Source organism: Dipodomys spectabilis, unplaced genomic scaffold, assembly GCF_019054845.1.
Source record: "Dipodomys spectabilis isolate Male_0828 unplaced genomic scaffold, ASM1905484v1 ptg000783l, whole genome shotgun sequence".
Taxonomy (NCBI): domain Eukaryota; kingdom Metazoa; phylum Chordata; class Mammalia; order Rodentia; family Heteromyidae; genus Dipodomys; species Dipodomys spectabilis.
The window spans coordinates 17365429-17387020 of NW_024871460.1; the positions used below are offsets into that span (position 1 = coordinate 17365429).

General features: G+C 34.4%; 1 protein-coding gene across 18 annotated transcripts in view; it reads right to left on the reverse strand.

The window, feature by feature from the left end:
- Nucleotides 1-21592, reverse strand: part of Rims2 (regulating synaptic membrane exocytosis 2) — a 418336-nt gene that overhangs the window by 340850 nt on the left and 55894 nt on the right. For 4 of the 18 annotated variants that reach the window (XM_042673020.1, XM_042673025.1, XM_042673017.1 and 1 more), the window contains exons 2-3: nucleotides 13102-13134; nucleotides 12632-12718 (exon numbers count right to left, since the gene is read on the reverse strand). The exons of the other annotated variants lie outside the window; for them this stretch is intronic. In XM_042673020.1, coding sequence (XP_042528954.1) covers nucleotides 12632-12718; nucleotides 13102-13134 — 120 coding nt within the window. The remainder of the gene's footprint in view (nucleotides 1-12631; nucleotides 12719-13101; nucleotides 13135-21592) is intronic. 18 annotated transcript variants of the gene reach the window in all.

Consider the following 21592-nt stretch of genomic DNA (forward strand, 5'->3'; position numbering starts at 1 on the left):
TAATAGATACAGTAGTGTGATTTCCACAACGTAGATAGATGTTAGAAAGATAGACAGACAAACAGACAGACAGACAGATAGATGTTCCTGCACTTAGAGTTAAATCTCATAATTGAAAATATCCTGACAAATGGAGGCATTTAACATTCTGAACTAGCTACAGAGAAACTGCAGTGTGAGTTGTTTCACCCTCAAGACTGCATAGGTAAAAGCCCAGAGCCACTGGTTCACATCCTTAATTCTAACTGCTCAGAAAGCTGAGATATGAGGATCGCAGTGAAGCCAGCTTGGGCAAAAAGAAGTTTGTGAGACTTTTATCTCCAATAAACTACTCAACGAGCTGAAAGTAGAGCTCTGGCTCAAGTGATAAAGCACTAGCCTTAAACAAAAGAAGCTCAGAGACAGCACCCAGATCCTGAGTTCAAGCCCCAGGGCCCACACTAGTAGATAGACAGATAAACAAATAAATAAACAAATAAGCTTAGCAAGGTCACATGACACAATACCAATGTCCATATATATATACTTTTTTATACTAGCAAAGAACAATTAAAAATAAAAAATTAAGTCTGTATAACATTCTAAAAAAGATTAAAAGATTCAGACATAAATTTAACAAAAGATATTCTGATCAGCTATGGTGAAAGTATAAAACAATCAAAATAATCAAATAAAACTTAAGAGAAAAAACATACTATAATTGCTAGTTGGAAGACAATATAATTAAGATTACAATTTTCTCCAAGTCCATCTTTAAACTGAATGTATTATCAATCAAAATCTCATCATAATTTCTTTAATAATTTGGCCAGATAAACTTTAAAATTTATAAGGAAAAGTAAAATTCCTATAATAGGCAAAAATATTTTTAAAAAGAAAAAAGTTAAAAGAATCACACTACACAATTTCAAAACTTACAACAAAACCTACAATAATCAGGTCAATATGAAATTAGCAAATAACAAAAACATACACCAATGGAATACAACAGAATATACAAGAAATAGTCCAATATTAAGTAATAGATTTTTTACACTGTACTAGAATCATTCAATGGAGAAATAGTCATTTTTCCCTCAGTACTCAGGACTGAGTTCATAGCCCTGCACTTGCTAGACAAGCACTTTACTACTTGGTTCACACCCCAGTCCTTTTGCTGTTTTGTTTTGATTTTTCAGACAGGGTCTAAAACTAATTCTGGCTTCAAACTACAATCCTTTTATCTCCACTAGGATTACAGGTATGCACCAAGCTTCCAGGCTATAGAAAACATGTGCAAAAGTAATGAATTGCAGAAGTAAATAATCTATAAAACTACAAAAATTCTAGGAAGAAAATCTTTGTGACTTTATTTGGGCTAAACAAATACTTCTTAGACAGGTTAGATAAAATTTTCTTTAGTAAGGTAAAAACATATGAACTAGACAACAGTTAACAACAATACATAAATGAAGGACTATAGACTGTATTCTATTTAAGCTTTAGTCAGGACATGGAAATATGAACTTCATGTCATTGCTATGATCACGGAACATTTTTTAGAAAGGTTTATCAACTATTTAACATGTATAAAAGTATCCTTAACTTATCAATTATATAAATGTAAGTTTATATATAAAAACATTTATATAGGAAATGGTGCTGTGGCTCAAGTGGTAGAGTGCTAGCTTAAGCTGAAGAGCTGAGAGACAGTGTCCAGGCACAAAGTTCAAGCCCCATGACTGACAAAAAAAATTGTATATATAAATTTGGCTGTGCTATTATAGTTTGTCTACTTCTACAGGATTTGATTTCATTTTCATAACATTCCACACAAGACAAAATCAGATCAACAATTACTAGGAGCTGGAGTAAAGTGAAAGGATTAGCTACAAATGATTACATAAACTTTGGGAAGTGAAGAAAATATTCTATGATTTGATTACAATGGCACATATAGAAATGTTTATATTTCTAAAATCTCAACACACACATCATTTTAAGTGAACCATTAAATGACCTCTGCATTCAAGCTTCTCCCACAGAGAAGTCTTATTTCTATATGCATAAATTTGACACTTATTTGTACATTGTTCCATATTGTACATTTCCACTGCATTCCTGTAGATATACTTCTAAATGAGTATCTTAACACCACCAGGAAAAAGAACAAGAAGGCAGAAAAAGAAAATTAGAAAGAATTATGCTGTTTCAGCTCTAAAGATATTGAAGAGTAAGACGAGTTACCAAAGTACACTGAAACAAAAATCAGATGTCCAGCTAAGTTAACTGTGCCTCAAGGAACAAGTTCCTTTTCACACATGGAGAAAAGGAGAGTCAAATTGGTAGCAAAGCTAGTTATTAAGTTATTACAGAGGACTAAATTAGAAATATTTAAAACTCCATTGCTTTAGGACTGTAATAATCCCAGAGACAGTAGCACAATTAATGTTGCAAAATGGATCAAATGGTCCCAGTCGTAGTATGAAAAGAGATGGAGACACTGCAATCAAATAAAACTTGGTTTCAATCTTTTGAAATAATAAAGAAGAGTTTTAGAGAGATTTCATAGTATTTGTTCTATCAACCCTATAAAATGGAATACTACTACATAAAGGGGTGGTAGTATACAGGCAGACCAAAGCTAATAATACATTGCTTGCCAAGAGAAACACATCCTTCATTCCCATTTATACATGCGCAAAACTCTCACTCTGCTTCCTCCTCTGTCACTATGAACACAATCTAACGAAGATTACAATCCACTTCTTAATTCTTACTCCATATATCTAAAACAAACTGATTATTTTATTTTTTTTCAGTGCTCATGTTAATTGGCCTTCTAATACCTTCCCATTTTTATTGATTCTCATAATATGCACTTCATTTTCTTCCTATACCTATGGCCTTTCATTTACTTGGAAAGTCAAGATTCAGGATTTCTTTTATTTTATTTTATATAGAGCATGTTAGGCTATTTTATTCATACTAGTTTCGTCTTCTAGCAGGATGTAAATAACTTATAAACATATATTCCTAGCTCAAACTTCTCCTTGAGGTTCAATATTCAATTTTCTACTTAACCTATTTGAATTTCTCAATGCTACATCAAAGTCAATATGCACAAATATGAATTCATAATTTTCTGTGCAAACCACATTCCTTTCCAGTGTTCCCTACTTCATAAATGAATGCCACCACTCAATTTTACAGGTCTGAAGTCCAGAATTACTTTGAAAAATGTCTCTTTCCCTGAAGTAGAATGTTTTCGTTTCTCATTACAAAGGATATTTTTGCTGGATACACTAATCTAGGCAGACAACTTTGCTTGGGACTTGAAATGTATCACTCCAAGCCCTAGCCCTACCGACATCTAGTTTGTAGTGACATATGTCTCCTGTACCTAGTGACCATCTTTTCCTTAAGACTGGTTCCTCTATTATTTTAGCTGAATAGATTCTCTGTCTCTTTAGCTTGTAACTCTTCTCCTTTTATGGCCATGACTCATAGGTTTGGTCCCAGAGGTCTTGCTATTCCATCTGTATTTCCATTTTGTTTTTTCAGTATCTTTGACTGGTCTACTTCTTCTACTTTATATTCAGTTCCTAAAACTCTGTTTTCAACTTGTTCTGTTTCATTAGCTAGGTTTTCAAGATTTCAATTTGATTTTCTTCAGAATTTCTTTATTCTTATTGATTCCCCCTTAATACATTATATTGTCTTATTTATTTCATTTGCCTATTTGAATTCTTTTATTTTTCAGCTTGTTTATTTTATTCTCTTATTTTGTTAAGGTACTTAAATATGTCCTCTTTAATTGTACTAATCATTATTATCATTATTCTCTTGAGTTCATTGGTTGGAATTCACCCACTGAACTAATGGTTTGAGTCTTCTACTGTACTATTATTGACTACAGAAGACATGTTAGATTTTTTTTCCCCATATTCCTTGTGTTTCCACATTGGGATTTAGGCATCGGCGGCCAAGTCTGAATGTTCAAGTAGACCAGTGCAGTGGCAGGGCTGAGGAAACACAGGTCAAAAAACAAGCTTTCACCCAGTTCTCAAAAAAACAAAAAAAAACACAAAAAAACAAGGCATGATTCTCTGCTCAGACCAAGCTAATTCACTGAAGCCCCTGAGCATATTGGTTGCCTGCTCCTGAGATGGTATCATTTCAGAGGCTTCCTGTCTTCCTTTATTGAGAGGCACTGTTGGGTAGAGCAAGTTCCCATTTGTTCTACATACCTTCCAGGTAGTGTTCCCCAGGACAGCAAGCTACTAGTCTATGCCATAATGCAACACATATAGCCAATTGGATTGACCTTCCTAAAAACTGTTCATTTATGTACTTCACCCAATACTTTAGATTTCCTGTATTTTTCTGCTTGGTTTGAAGAAGTCCTCCATATAGTCTATATATTAATCCTTTGTAAGTTAAGCATAACAAATATCTTCTCCAAGTCTGTCCTTTTTTTTTTTTTTTTTTGTCGGTCATGGGGCTTGAACTCTGGGTGCTGTCCTTCAGCTCTTCAGCTCAAGGCGAGCTCTCTACTGCTTGAGCCACAGTGCCACTTCCGGTTTTCCAGTGGCTTACTGGAGATAAGAGTCTCATGGACTTTCCTGCCCCGGCTGACTTTGAACCATGATCCTCAGATCTCAGCCTCCTGAATAGCTAGAACTATAGCCACTGGCACCAAGTCTGTCCTTTTGGGTAGTCAAAACATTAGTTTTTCTTGTCACCATCTGTGTGTGTGTGTGTGTGTGTGTGTGTGTGTGTGTGTGTGTGTGTGTGTGTGTGTGTGTGTGTGTGTATGTGTGTATCCAAGCAATGGTGGCTAACACCTGTAATCCTAGCTACTCAGGCGTCTGAGATCTGAGGATGGCAGTTCAAAGCCAGCCAAGGCAGAAAAGTCCATGAGACTCTTATCTCCAATAAATGACAGAAAACCGAAGTGGCGCTGTGGCTCAATTGGTAGAGCGCTAGCCTTGAACTGAAGAGCTGAGGGACAGCACACAGACCCAGAGTTCAAGCCCTATGACCAACAACAACAACAACAACAACAAAAACCTTTCATATATATGTGTGTGTGTGTGTGTGTGTGTGTGTGTGTGTGTGTGTGTGTGTGTGTGTGTGTGTGTGTGTGTGTGTGTGTGTGTGTGTGTGTGTGTGTGTGTGTGTGTGTGTGTGTCAGCCATATATATTCCTAAAATTAATCACAAAAAAGTTCTAGTCTCTTCGAATAGATTTATAGCTATTAGAAGTTTTATAATCTTGTGTCTCATAATAAAGCTTTTAATGGATCTGAATTTTAGTTTTACATGTAATATGATGCTGAGATTTAATTTTAATCTTTTCTATAAGGAGAATCTATTTTCCTAGAATCACTTACTAAACAGTTCAACCTTCCTTCCTTCCATTAATTATGATACCAACTTATCAAATATTAAGTTGCCATATTTACATAGATTTGTTTGTGAACTTTGCATTCTATTTGATTGGTGGTTGTGTCTTTTCATACTCCAGAAAAACTGTCCCAACCAAACTCCAAATACAATTAAAAGTCCATAAGATTTAAATACATAAACTTGAATGTATAACTTTGTAGTGATGTAGATCAGAAATCAACAAAATTTTAGTAAATAACCAAATAATAAATATATTAAGCTTTATAAGCTACAAAGTCTCTCTTGTAATTAATTACTCAACTCTGTCACTGGGATTTGAGGGCAGCCATATCAAAGCCCAAATAAATGAGTTTAACTATAGTCTGATATAGTTTATTTAGAAAAACAAAGCAGCAAGAAGGATATCACCCATAGGACATATTTTATAGGAACCTGATGTAAACAAGAGTTGAAGAAACCTAAGCTTCATGGCTCACATCTGGAATCTTGGCTACTTACTCAGGAGGGTAATACCTAGAGGATTGAAGTTAGAAACTAGCCCAGGCAGAAAAGTTTGTGAGACTTGACCTCCCTAGCAAAATGCAAAACTAGAGGTTTAAGTTATAGAACACCAACTATGAGCAAGCAAGCCCTAAGAACAAGCCCTGAGTTCAAGACCTACTACTAAAAAGGGGGCAGAGAGGGGAGAGACATACACAATAATGCATAAATTTAGAAGTGTTGCTTTTTCCACTTTATTTCACAAAGCTTTCTTACCCAAATCTTTAATGTATATCTGTATCTCCGACATCATGTCACATAACATCACTAAAGTAACTTCAGTATTTTGAATAGTATTTTCTTCACTTATGTGTTCTATGAAATGAAAACACTTTTAAAATAATATTTATTGCTATTCCTGGAAATGTTATACCCAATCATAGTTTTATTGTCATTGTTCCACTTATCCTTCTTGTATATTTTCAAGATCTTCACAAATTAATCTCTTACATTACTCCCCCTTCTATTAAAGGTTCGTTTATTAGAATTTCAAATACTTGCCATTGTAAGCTGATTCCTCTACAAATTTCTAAAATGATGCTGAATTTCTTTTCCCCTTTCAGAAATTCTAACATGTAATCTCTGTAAGTATAGGCAATCAAATTTTTAATTATTTATTTGAGAGTCTTCTAGGATGCTGTGTTTTTCTCCAAGTACTCCCTCACAGTTCACTAAGGAAATTGAGGGATCCTCATTAGACAGATTTATAATGAACCAAAATAAGAAAATTTCTTTTTATTGGAGAATGATTTAAGAAGGTAATACAGAATCTTAACTTTGTAACTTATTTTGATATTTGATAAAATGGGTCTGGCCCCTTTGCTTTTCTTTGTAGAAATTATTCTAGTACCCATAAAATATTTTTTTCCACAAAATACAATTCTTTTAATCAAGTTCCATGAAAATCATAGTGGAATTTTTATTGAAACCAAATTACAATTATAGGTTAGTTTTAGAGAATCAATAAGTCTACAATGTTGAGCTAGCTACAAACATGGTAAGTGTCTATTTATTGGTAATCCTTTAAAAAAGTGAAAAATGTTTATGCTGGCCTTACAGATGACTTTTTAACTCAAACTTTTGAACCTTAATTTATGATTCATCCTCAAGGAATCCATGGATGACAGTTATATTTCACTTTTATTTGCTTATTTTGCAACTGCTTTTTTTCATCTTTTAAGAAATCTCCATAACTGGGCATTTGTGGCTTACTCATAATCCTAGCCACTCAGCTTAGATCTAAGGATTCCATTTAGATCTAACGATGCCACTCAGACAGGAAAGTCCATAAGATTTTTGTCTCCAATTAAACACTGGAAAGCGGGAAGTGGAGCTGTGGCTCAGGTGGTAGAACACCAGTCTTGAGCAAAAAAAAAAAAAATCTCATTGATAGGGCCCAGGCCCTGAGTTCAAGCCCCAGGATCGGTACAAAAATGCAGGGGAGGGGTATCCATAAGGATTCTGTGTGGACTCTAGATTTTCACACAATGAGACCAAAGGACGATGTTCTTAGGAGAGGATCAAAAGGCTCAATAGCTATGTGCATATGGTCAAAATGATGGTGATAGAATTGAACTCCAAGAAATGCAAATTAGAGGGTTTTTCATTATTTTGCATTTTGTTTTGTTTTTGTTTTCTCCTTTGTCATTGTTTTTGTTTTCTGTGCTTTTTGTATTATATGCAAGTTTATCTGTTTGCGGGGGAGTAATGGAGACCACAGAAATGGTGGGACAAAGGTTGAGCAAATACAGCAGTGATACTCACTAGATACTATTGTGAAAATGAACCATACAATTTGCAGGTGGGGACTGGGAATAGGAGTGCCAGGAGGCAAATACAGAGAAGACCAGGGAAGAGGTGAAACTGTTCAAAAAGAAATGTACTCATAACCTAACATATAACTGTAAGCCCTCTGTACATCACCTTTACAATCAGTTTGTCTGTTTGAAGTTCTGTGAAAGAAAACAGATTCAGGGCCTCTATGAGCTCTTTGTATATTCTAAGTCAGGTATGATGGCAAATGCCTATAATGCAAGCCCTAAGGAGGTACAGGCAGGAGGATTATATCAAGTTCAAGCCCACCCTGGGTTATTTAGCAAGGCTCTAACTCAAAAAAGAATATATATCTATATATCTATGTATATAGATATATAGATATATATACACACATAAAGAGAGAAATATATCCAAGTTCTATATAAAGTTTTAGTAGAAAGAAAAGAAAGTTCTCCAACAATTTTCTGAAACTAATATGATATTTTCTGTTTTTCATTTCGATAACTCTTCTTAACGTCTATTAACATAATTTACTTAATTGCACAAAGGGATTACACACATACATGTAACGCATTTAGATCAAATTTACTGAATAGCCAAGTTCTCAATGAATACTTTAATTACTGACAAATCACATTGTATTTGCATAATTTGATAGGTGAATGTGGCCCACTTCTGGTCATCAGTAAAATAAGACAGTTTGGGACATGTATAGGTACTGGACAGAGATGCAAACAAACTAGAACATAAAACAATTGAAACAGGGAGGGGATGGTAGGGGGAAAACAATGGAGGGGGTAACAATGTTCAAGAGGAAGTGTACTCATTACCTCACTCATGTAACTGTAACCCTCTGTATAGTAGCTTTACAATAAAATTAAATTTAAAAAAAAAAAAACAATTGAAACACACACTAAAATAAATATAAAAGAAGAATGATACTAGAATATAAAAACAATCATTAGGTATAAATATATTAATAAAAGAGAGTTTAAAAATTTTTAAACATCATGCCTTTTAAAGTTAGGAAAAATTGTGGTAGGTATCAAACATATTTAATTTCAACATAAAAGATTTCAAATGCAAAGCATAAAAGCAGATGAAATTTAGAAAACTGAGAGTATTGTCATTTGGATCAAGGGTACATAGGGGAGGAAAGAGAGAAGGTATGTAGGGGAAAATCAAAGGAGGAGGTAACAATACTCCATAGGAAATGTACTCATTACCTTACTCATGTTCTGTAACCCCTCTGTACACTATTTTACAATTAAAAAATATAAAAAGGTAATTTTGGACTTAGTGGCAAAGTAACAAGTGATTAAAAGAAAAGAAACCTCTAATTTAGACTTCTCAAAATGCAACTTTTGTCTAAATGATCTGTAAACATTATTAGAGAAATTGTTACAATTTTACAAGCATTCATGATAAAGGACTACTCTCAAGTAATACAGAAACAGTTAAATAAATTATAACATAAATATATATACATATCAGTTTAAAAAGGTTGATGTTTGTTATACTTGGAAATAATCTGTTCAAAAATTCTTGCTCAAACTGGATTGCCATTGTATTAGGTTGGGAGCAAGGACATTTCTTTTTGGGGGGGTTGGGTTGGGGAAGACTTTCAAGGAGGAGATTATTGCCTTTCTCCAGGAAGTAGGTTCGTGGACTGGGTTAGTTACATGAAGAATTAATTCTAAGCTTTGCCTCTTCCACATGTGTCTGCTTGCCCTTTTGATTTCTGTCTTGAGTTTAGGCACCACAAAGCCTTTACCAGAAGCCATGAAGGCACTAGAACGATGCTCTTGCACTTCCAGCCTCCAGAACTGTGAGCCAAAATAAGTCTGTTTTATAAATCATCCATTCATAAAATTTTGCTGTAGCAACTGAAAATGGATTAATGGAAGTAAAGTATATTTTAAGCTAAAAAAAAATATATATATATAAAAAGGTATACATAGAGAATGAAAAGGAAAAAATGAGAAGTTAGAAAGAAAATCTGATGGAGAATAGTCTAAATTCCAAGCTAAGAATTATTACTCATAATATTTGATATCCGACTTCAGTTTTTGACATCAAAATTTAAAGAAATCAGTAAAATATTGCTGAGAAATTACAAAGTTATTCACATGGATCAGTTATTGTATTTAGACTAAAAGATATTTCAAAACATATTTTATATTGCAAAAAATAAATAACATCATTGAAAAACTCTAAAATCAAAAGTCACATGAAAGATTAACTTTTTCTCTTAGATACAAATGACTTCGCAGGGGAGGGAAAGTCGAATGGCTGTTTTAGGAGTTTTGATTTGGTCTTGGGTTTTTTTTTTCCCAGTAAGATTTTGCTATGAAGCCCAGAGTGGAACTGAATTCAAGATCCTCCAGTCTTAGCCTCAGCCTCCTTAGTGCTGAAGTTACAGGTACTATATACAGCACCTCTCTGTTTCTTTAAAAAGTAAGGACAGCCTCTCCCTCAAGCTAATGTGAAGGGCCCTAACCCTGGGTGGGTAAGGTAAATGAAAGGGACAGGCTGAGTTCTTATTATCTGTACTCTTCACGATCAAAAACTACTTCTAAGCACACACTGGTGGCTCATGCCTGTCATATTAGCTACTCAGGAAGCTATGATCTGAAGACTGAGGTTCAAAACCAGCCTACACAGAAAAATCCTTATTTTCTTATCTCTTTCTTATTTTTGCTTATCTTCAATTAACCACCAAACGCCTAGAAGTGGAGCTATGGCTCAAGTGTTAAGAGTGCTGGGAAGGTGGCTCAGTGGTAGAACGCTTGCCTTGCATGCCTGAGGCCCTGGGTTCGATTCCTCAGCACTACATAAGCAAAAAGAAAAAAGCCGGAAGTGGCGCTGTGGCTCAAGTGGTAGAGCACTAGCCTTGAGCTGAAGAGCTGAGGGACAGCGCCCAGGCCCACAGTTCAGGCCCCACGACCAGACCCCCCCCCCCCCAAAAAAAAAAGACTGCTAGCCTTAAGCATAAAGCTCACTGACAGCAACCAGGCCTTGAGTTCAAGCCCCAGGACAGGCATAAATATATCTATAGATCTATAGGTCTGAAACCTTATAGATGTACTCTTTAGGAAGAGAAATGAAAAAAAAAAAAAAACACTGACTTAGACTCTTTATAGAAAAGACTATATATAATAAGTCATGTCAATAATGAACCCTTCAGTAGCTGAGTATGGTAAACACACCTGCAAACCCAGCTACTTTAGAGGTAGAGGAAGAAGGCAACAGTATCATAAATGATGACAATGTAGGCAAAGGAAAAACTTAATATAAAACAAAACAAATAAAAATGAAAAGGCTGGAGATATAGCTCACTCCCCAGCACTAAAAATAAAAATAAAAAATTCATTGAAGAAAACACTTCATTACAAAGTCCAAAATGTTGATCCTTTTATTCATGGCTCACAACTGAAAAGATACAAACCATTTTCCCTGCCTTGTTGAAATATCACTATCAGAAGATAAAATATGTTAAGCCCATGTCTACTCAAGAATAAAAGAGTACTGATATTTCTATAATCTGTGGTCCTCTTTGTAAAAAAGTTTTCATTTAATGTTAATCTTACCTGTTCTTATACTTTAGTATCCCTAATGGTCACCAAATATTTCTTAGTATGTTTTCATATATTTTCACTGCTATCACTTTTAATTTCCTTAATCATTCATTGCCATCTAGAAGAAATTAAAAACTTTATAATCCCACTAACAAAACTTCATAGATATTCCCAGAAGCACTAGGAACACTAGACTAGGAATGAAATTTCCTTCCTTCAGACATAGTAATATATAAATTTTCTTCACATTATTTTTTAATTTGATTTTAGTGTAAAGATGCTGTAACAGAGGGGTTACAGTTACATGAGTAAGGTAAGGAGTACATTTCTTGTGGAGCATTGTTACTCCCTCCTTTGTTGTTCTCCCATATTATTAACTGTAACTTGATCTAAGTCATTACAGGATTTTAGTAGTCCCAGAGGTAAGAATGAATACTGGCAGTCTTCTTGTAACAATAATTTCTCTGGCTAATCTTTAACGTTAGATATCTTGAAATTTCCATCTCAGAAAATAAAATAAACATAAATTAACTATAGGACTTCGTTGCTACTGCTCATTGTATAGATGTTGTCTGTCTTCCTATGTGTGTGATAATACATTTGAGACTTCCCTGCAGTAAATATGTTCCATAATAATATTTGAGTCGATAGACTGTAAGCAACAATGAACTATGTCACTTCTGTCTTACACAATGAATAAGTGTGGGTTGTGAACTTCTTAAAGAGTGTTTTTAACCTTTAAAAAATTAAAAGAAATGGAATCAATGTCTTTAATTTCAGGCCAGTGTGAGAATAAGCTGCTTCATTTATCAAATTACAATTCAGAACCTAATGAACTATTCAGTGAAAATAGAATTATATAGTAGAATAGCATAATAAATAGTGGATATTCTAATACCCCTAGCACATAATTGGGCCCTCAGAATTATTACAATAAAGAAATTCATTTAAGCATTTTAAAACAATCTTTTCAAAGTTATTTGACCAAACACTAAATTTAGGAATTAAAATTATTTAATGTTTTCTAGAACTTATATTGAAATGTACTCTGAAATATATTGCATTATTGAAGAAAGATATTTTACTTAGAAGATATGGTTTATATTATTTATAAAACAAATGGGGAAGGGCTGGGGAATTACCACTTCTTTTTTACTCGCCTGTAAATTATCCTTATCTACTTTTTTAAGACTTCTATGGGATAATTAAAGGTAGAATTATCAGACTCTAACCTAACAATTTCCTCTCTGAGGGGTTATTATTCCGAGGGCAGTATTTTAATACCTACTCTTCAGTATGTTATACTATCAGAGATAATATTTAGTCTATATAGATCAGCTTACTTACGTCTGGGGCTCCTTTTCATTTTGTTGTTTTTGCTGGGGCTGAAGAACGTTATTTACCAGTTCAGTGATCCCACTAAAGGGAAACCACCTGTTTAAATAAGCAAATAATGTGACTGAATAACCAAATGAATAACAATGTAGGTTAAATGTAATAATAAAAATACACAGGCACAAAAGCTACAGCCAATGGAAATGTGAGGTCCAATTATCATCAAGGCAGTCAGAATATAGGGAAATTAAGTTTCAACATTTAACCAGTCCACAAGCAGGCAGCAAAAAACTACATCCAATCACTATGTGGATGAAGTAAGAAGCTGCAGGCAGCTCTCTTACAAGCCAGAGAGTCAGAAAGCAGAAGACACACTAGCTGCAGCCTATCCAGTATTAGTGTATGCTAATACCATCAAAGGTGCAGGAAGCAGAACGTGGCAGAAAGTACAGAAGTCACTCTACTGCACTCCATTTACTTACTGTGTCGGTTGTGGTTTGTGTTCTTCTTTGACCCTAAAAAGATAAGTTTGCACAACTGAGTGCAATGTACGAGGAAGCAATTTCTATCTACAGATTAGTGGTCATACATGATGTACATGAAAAATTTGAATTCTTCATAGAAAAAGTTAGCTCTTCAACATATATTAGCATCATACATTAAAGCAATTTTATACATGAAAACCAGAATCTGAATCATGTTTTTATTCTAAAACTCTACTGCTCTTTTAAAACAATGATTTAGTCCTGAGATTGTTTACATATTTTATTGATACTAAGCTTTAAGATATAATTCTTTTAAAGTATTATATTAAAATTATATTTAATTGATTAAAAATAATTTCCTATTTACTTTGTAAATTTCTTCCTTAATACAAACTGAAGTCAAGCCATAAATATTTTTAAAGAACAGGAATTTATGAGTGGATTTTTTTAAACCTTACAAATTGATTCTTTATACTTCAAAAAGTAAAGAAATAGATGAAGAAAAAAAAGAAATAGGTGAAGAAATTTGGGGTGGTATTTTTCTAATCTCCCTAAAAATACCTACTAAAAAATTAGTGTATTAAGTTTGAATTTTTTATGTTTAAGTAAATTATTCATATAATTATACCATAGTGAAAACTAATTTAGATAAATACTATCTAAATAACTATAATCAAGCCTCAAACTTCTACTTTGCAGAGTTCAACAATCTTATCCAACACTACACAGAAAGAAATTCTGCTCTCTGATTCACAGGTGAGAAGAAAATAATTTTTACATGGATTCGTGGTCAGAAACTACTAGTTTGTAAGTAGGCAATTAACTATGTTAGGCATGATGTGAAGAAGACATTCTTGGGCTTAGTATTATTCACTTCTTGTTATACTTTATTAAAATCACGTTATTAAAATCAGGTTATTCATTCCATATACCTACCAGTATATATTCTTTTCAAAATATTTGGGAAATGAAGTAGAGAACTGGCCAATATAGAGAAAAATATATGTATATATGGACTAGCATTTTAAAGGAAGAGAAAGATCATGTAGTATAATGAAGATTCCTGAAATTAGTTTTCTCATAAGTTGCTTATGACTGGTCCAGTGAAATATTTCTGTGGTTCAGTAATCAGCTGATTAGCCTTCAAAGGAAGTCTAAGAATTGATAACTAAAATTGGTATCAAAATCTGGGACTTTCATTACAAAGTTATACTAACAATGGACATTTAATCTCTTTAAATTTACTTTCTTTTAAACTGTTGTCAACTTGGTAGGATCAAGAGACACTTAGAGATTAGTAAATCACACCTCTGGATAGATCTATGAAGGCATTTCCATACACAATTTACTAAGAAGGGAAGACCCACCCTGACTGTGGGAGGTACTATCCAATAGTATAGAAGGAGACATAGAATAAAGAGGAAAGAAGAAGAAATCCCACAACCACAGGTGTGCCTTTTTCACTCTGTGCTTCCTGGCTGCCATGAGGTAAGCAGCAACTGCAATCCTGTTGCCATAACCTTCTCCCTCACCTCAAACCCAATGCAATGGATCTACCTCACTGTAGACTAAATCACCCACAACTGTGTGAAAAAAGAAATCTCCCTACTTAAACTGTGTTGGTCAGATATTTATCACAGTGGCAAAAATTCTAACACCTAAATATATCCCATTCAAGCTTCAGAAAAGCTCATGACAGTAAATTTTGAAAGATATCTAAGAGCAACAAGAAACCAACAATATGTTGTTTACAGGAAACTCACTTTAAATGTAAAAAAAAACAAGCAAATAGCAAAGAAATGGAGAACAAATAACATGCTAACAATAACAAAGAGAAAGCTGAATTAGCTATATTAATTTCAAACAAGCCAAACTACCAAGAAAGGAAAATAAATAAGAATAAAAAAGGAGCATTCCATAATGACAACAGGTGAACTGCTCAAAAGACCTAACAATTCTTAATGTGCATGTACTTATAACAGCAAAGAGTCAAAACAGAGGGTTTAAATAAATGGCCAGGAACCAATGGCTCATGACTATAATCCTTGCTACTCAGGAGGCTGGATCTGGTTATCACAGTTCAGTCAGCCCAGGCAGCCAAATCCAGCTCTTATCTACAATTAATGAGCAAATACCCAGAAGTGGAGATATGACTTCCAGCTTTTAAAAAAAGCTAAGTGAGAGTAAGGGGCTCTGAGTTCAAGCCCTGATACCAGCACCAAAAAAAAAAAAAAAAAAAAAAACTGACCTGCAATTAGAAAATGAGAATAGATGAACCCACTGTTACAGCTTAATTCCTCATACCTATATCAATAAGTGAGTGACAAGCCTAGCTGGTACAAAAATCAACAGATAAAGTTGAACTGGCTAAGCCATGATAATAAATGCCTTAGGGAGGCTTTGGGAGGAGGATTATGAGTGTAATTTAGCTGTAACACATAGCAAATTTGAAGCCAACCTAGGCTGGGTTTCATAAGAACACCTGTTTAGAATTTTTTTGAAATATATAGTAGGCTTTAATAGTATCATCAATAAAATAGATCTGATTAACATTCTATAGTACTTCAACATAAACAGAAAATGCCTTCTTCTTAAGCTCACAGAAAATATTCACCAAAACACAACATAAAACACACTTTAACAGGTTTGTTTGTTTTTTTGGGTCCGGTCGTGGGGCCTGAACTCTGGGCCTGGGCGCTGTCCCTCAGCTCTTCAGCTCAAGGCTAGCGCTCTACCACTTGAGCCACAGTGCCACTTCTGGCTTTTTTCTTTTTGCTTATGTGGTGCTGAGGAATCGAACCCAGGGCCTTGAGCATGCAAGGCAAGCGCTCTACCACTGAGCCACCTTCCCAGCCCACTTTAATAGGTTTTAAAGTGTACTAACCATACATCTTATGCTTTGGGTTCCAATGGAATGAAACTATAAACCAGTAACAAAAATGCAGTATAATGGAACATCCAAAATCATCTGGAGATAAGACAACCTGCTTCTATTTAATACATGGGTCAAAGAAGTCTCAAAAAAGAAAAGTTTAAAAATATTTTGAATTAAATGAAGTGAAAATACAACCTTTCAAAAGTTGTGAGAGGTCGCTAAAGCAGAACTTAGATGAAAAAAAAATTAGCAGCTGATAAATATCAGAACCTACCTACAATCAGTAAGTTTCGTTTCTATCTTAGTAAACTATTTAAAAATAGCAACATAAGCCAGTTGCCAGAGGTTCATGCCTGTGATCCTAGCAACTGAGGAGGCTGAGATCCAGCCGGGTTAGGAAAGTCCGTGAGACTCTTATCTCCTATAAACCACTAGAAAACCGGAAGTGGTGCTGTGGCTCAAGCGGTAGAGTGCTCTCCTTAAGCTGAAGAGCACAGGGACAATGCCCAAGTCCAGAGGTCAAGCCCCATGACCGGGAAAAAAAAAAAGAGCAATATATATCTAAAGAAAGCAAAAGAAAAGAAATACTTTAAAAAAATAGAGAAGTCAGTGAAACTTAAGTAAGAAATCAATAAAGTTAACACCATAAAAAGCAGTTAAGTTGATAAATTTGTACCTAAAGAATTTTTTCTTTGATAGGGGAGGGAGGATAGTACAAAAGACTCAAAAGATTAAACCCAAGGTCTTGCATATACCTGGCAAGCTCACTACCAAGTAAGCCATTGTCCCACTCCTGAGATTAATTCATAATACCTATAAATCATTTAAAAAGTCAAATAGAGGATAGTAGAATCCTCATACTCAGTAAAGAATGTGACTGATGAATCTATATAAAAGAAGGCATAAGAAGTGAATTTAATCAAAGTACATTATATCTACATGCATAAATATCACAATGAAAACCTTGTACAAATTAACTTGCGCTAATAAAAAAGAAAAAATATAAATGTATACCATAATCTCCCTGATGGGAGTAAGGAAAAAGAGCTGCACAAGAAACACTGTGAAGCAGTATTTTAACTGGATAACTACAATAGTAAAGACAAAAACCAACTTAAACACTGTACTCTAGTAACCATTTATACAAGTCAACAAACTTGAAACTACTTTTGAGGGTGGGACGACAAATAAATAATCATAGAATTCTCACTGACAAAGAAGGAAGTTGTAAATAAGCAGAGATCAGGCTAGAAAAAAGCCTACCTTTGGTGTTAGATTAACATACTTATATCGAGAGTTCAGGGGAAGCAAAGGAAGGGGTAACATTGTCCAAGAAGCACTGTACATTTTACCTGACTTACAGAATTTTAACCCCTTTGTACAACTCCTTAATAACAATAAAAATGCAAAAAAAAAAAAAACAGAGATGTATACAGATAAATATATGACATATAGACAAGTAACTAGAGTTATAATAAAAGAAACAGATATACAGGGTATATTATACATACACATACTTCCTCATGAAGTCCCCTAAGAAGGCCTAAACACAGTTATACCTCAGTTACCATAAGCACACATAGCATAGAACATAGATCTTGGTTTCTAAACACTTTTCTCCAACCAAAGGAATTCAATGATACTTGGAGAAATAGCTGAAGTTTCCAAAAGGGAAGAAAGAGAGATGGTTTCCCTTATCTGCAATAACCAGTATTATATGTCTAGGACAAGCACAAGAAGTCAAAACTATGCACATATGACTAAATAACCTGATGCTAAGCGAAATGAATCCCATGACACATGAGGTTTTATTGTTGTTGCTGTTCTTTTTAATGTACTTATAATGTACTATGTGATTTTTTTTTTGTTTCTTTGTATGTTCTTCCCATGGTACAACCCCTGTTGTCACTGTATTTGATTCTGCATCTTGTATATACATTTTTCTAATTTGAGGAGGGGAAGGGAAATAACAAAATGCTGAAATAAGGATACAGTTGACCCACTGTAACAATGAAATGTATAAGACACTATGTTGAAAACAAACACTTTACAACTTGGGGGGGGGACGGGGGCGGGGGACAGTAGTGGAAAAATAAATGAGGGGTAACAATGCTCAATAGGAAATGGACTCATTACCTTACTCAAGTAATTGTAACCCCTCCGGTGGAGGGAGGAGGGGGAGGGAGGAAGGGAGGGAGGGAAAAGGAAGGTGAACCTAAATTACTTTGTAATGCAAATACTGGGGAACTATTCAAAGAATAATAAAAGATCAAGTGCTGGATTGCTCAGGAAGCTGACACCTGAGGATCACAGTTTGAAGCAAGTCAGGGCAGGAAAGTCTATTAGACTCTTATCTCCAATTAACCACCAGAAAACCAGAAATGGCACTGTGGCTTAAAATGGTAGAAAGCTAGCCTTGAGCACAAAAAGCTCAGGGACAGCATCCAGACCCTGAGTTCAAGCTCCACAACCAACGGCCACAAAAAAAAAAAAAGATTGAGTACATCCAAACAACGCAAACACCAACCTAAAAGAGCTCTCAAAGGCCAAAGCTGGAACAATATGAGGGCAAAATAAATAGCAGTACTTAATATAATCTCCCCCAAATAAGTTTCCATAAATCCATTTTGATATAAATGAATAGAGAAAAAGGATATATCTTTCTTAGAAAAGAACCCCAAGTAACAAGTATGAAAAATATGAGAAAAATACAAAGTCATCATTAGAAAATAATAGCAATAGCTACTGCAGGTAGTATTCACTGATGAATACTAACATTCGTACAAAAACCTAACATTCTCAAGTATCTCTCTATCAATTACTGTGGTTTCAGTAGATGTCCACAAGTCTCTGAAATCTCTCTAATTGACAGAACTTAATTCTTCTGCCTTTACATGGGAATTTGAATTACTGAACACTGATAATTAATACCATATAGTGAAGCAACTAACCTGTAATTTCACAATGTAGTAAAGAAACGACAGCCTGCCAACTATGTTTTCAAGGTAACCCCTTGATGATATGATTTCATTCTAGAATTCTTTCCAAAATCGTGAGAAAACATAAAAAACAAACCTAAATTGTGTGTGTGTATGTGGGGGGAGGGGGGGGTTCCTACCAAAAAAGTATTAAAAGCATGAAAACAAGAAGCTGTCACAAATTCAAAAACACTAATGAGATAGGTCAATTGAAGTGATGGAAAGTTAATATATCAGAACTGTTATATACTTAACACTGAAATGGCCTACAACTTGTAAAACACTGAAAAATATGTACCAATGGAGCAGAATCTTGAAACATACTGTATCACTTGTCAGTTTCTCCAAGTTTAGAGTAAAAAAATCTGTCCTAGTCAATTGACTGGGGAAAAACAATAACTTTTTAGACATAAATACAGATCGAATTCCAAAACAATAATTTTAAGATAGTTTTTTTTTTTAATCTTCTTTTTTTTTTTTTTGCTTTGTCCAGTCGTGGAGCCTAAACTCTGGGTCTGGGCACTGTCCCTCAGCTCATCAGCTCAAGGCTAGTGCTCCACCACTTGAGCCACAGTGCCACTTCCGGCTTTTTTTTCTGCTTATGTGGTGCTGAGGAATAGAACCCAGGGCCTCATGCATGCAAGGCAAGCGCTCTACCACTGAGCCACTTTCCCAGCACCTAAGATAGTTTTTAAGATAGTTGGATAGGGAGAAAAACAGGCTCAGGAAAAGTTAAGGCAGATCTAATTGCTATTCTTATGTTATTTGGTATTTATGTGCTCAACAATTTTTATTTAATTGAGCCTCAGTTTGTAGTTAATAAAACTGTGAAAATACCAAATTAAGTACATTAAGTAAATTAAAGTCTGTGTAAGTTCCTGACACATAATGATTATACAATAGAGAACATTTCAAATACAGATTTCTTTCTCTAAAATAGATTCAAAAAAAATTTATCCCTGTGAAATATTTACATTTCATTTCAGTGAATATACTCTCCTAAAATAAAGGTATATATGAGGGAAAAAGTTTTCACTATATACTTTTTTGTAAATCTGGATCCATATTAATATATTGTACATTGGAAGAAAATAAATAAGATTCAAACAAATATAATAAAACAATAAATCCAAATTAGAAGAATTCAGAGTGGGTTGGGGATGCAAACCATTGACTAAATTGACTAAAATGTATCAACTTCTGGATTCAATTCCCAACACCACAAATATGATAATGATAACATTTTATATTGGAAAGAACAAAAATTGGTCACTGAAAAATTGGTCACTGTTGGAAGGATATCTATATCTGATTAAATGAATACACATAATGACACCAACATATACACTTTGAAATTTTTTACCATTGTCATTATAGATTATATAATTATAAAAAATTAGCTCAAGGTTTTTTTTTTTAATCATTGTAAGATTAAAAACACAAAACACATCAAAATGTTATTATTGGCACATTAAGATTGTGGGTGAACCTGAAAGAGCTGCTGCTGCTAACATACTGCCAACATACTAAATGCATAACATACTGCTAATTTGGGTCTTTCACATAAATATATATATTTACATACATATTTTAAATTTTTAGAAGCTTTAGCTGAGCTGTCAACTTTGGAAAAAGTATCTCAGTTAACCATGTTGAGTTGGCGTTGTACAGAATTTAATAGCCATATGGTCTAGAAACATTAAATTTATTTTTTTTCATTTGTACAGAGATGGAGGGTCTTACCTACATGGGTTTTATTACAGAAACTAATAAAGTATTCTCTAAGTAATGAAAAAAAGAGATGATGGGTGATTGATTTTTTTCTGCCTCTAAGTTCTAAACTTTCTCATAATTATATATACATATTAAATATTCTGGGCTGGGAAGGTGGCTCAGTGGTATAGCGCTTGCTTTGTATGCATGAGGCCCTGGCTTCGATTCCTCAGCACCACATAAGCAAAAAGAAAAAAGCTGGAAGTGGCGCTGTGGCTCAAGTGGTAGAGCGCTAGCCTTGAGCTGAAGAGCTGAGGGACAGCGCCCCGGCCCAGAGTTCAGGCCCCATGACCGGACCTCCCCAAAAAAAACATATTAAATATTCTTGGGATGCCCTCTATTTGTAAAATTAAAAGGCATTCAGTATATCTTATGACTTTAGGCAGTATAAATATTAAGCTATCTCACAAAGATAGATGTAAAAATCCATTTTCAAGGTCCTTTAAAGAAGGGAGATATGCAATTAGCAGCACTGTTCATTAAATAGGACATTGTTCAATAAACCATTTTGTTTGAGAAACCTAATTTTTTCTCCTATTTCCTCCTCCCTGCTAGTAAATGAAGGACTAGCCACTGGATAAGGGGCCCAAGTAACCACTCTAGTCACTCAGGCATTTGCACAAGTCTAAAATACTTTACATCCTTTTATGATAAAATTACCCAAAACATAAAGAAAGTAACAGCAATAAATCATGCTGGCATAACAAACATTATTTATTTTGAACAGGATGGCTGACAAAGGAACCTGCTGTCACAACATATGAAAGCACTTATTGTTTTAACCTGGCTGTTTCCAGGTTCACTGAAATAACCTGGAAAGAATAAAAACACTAACCGTCTATATTCCATGCATAAGACATTT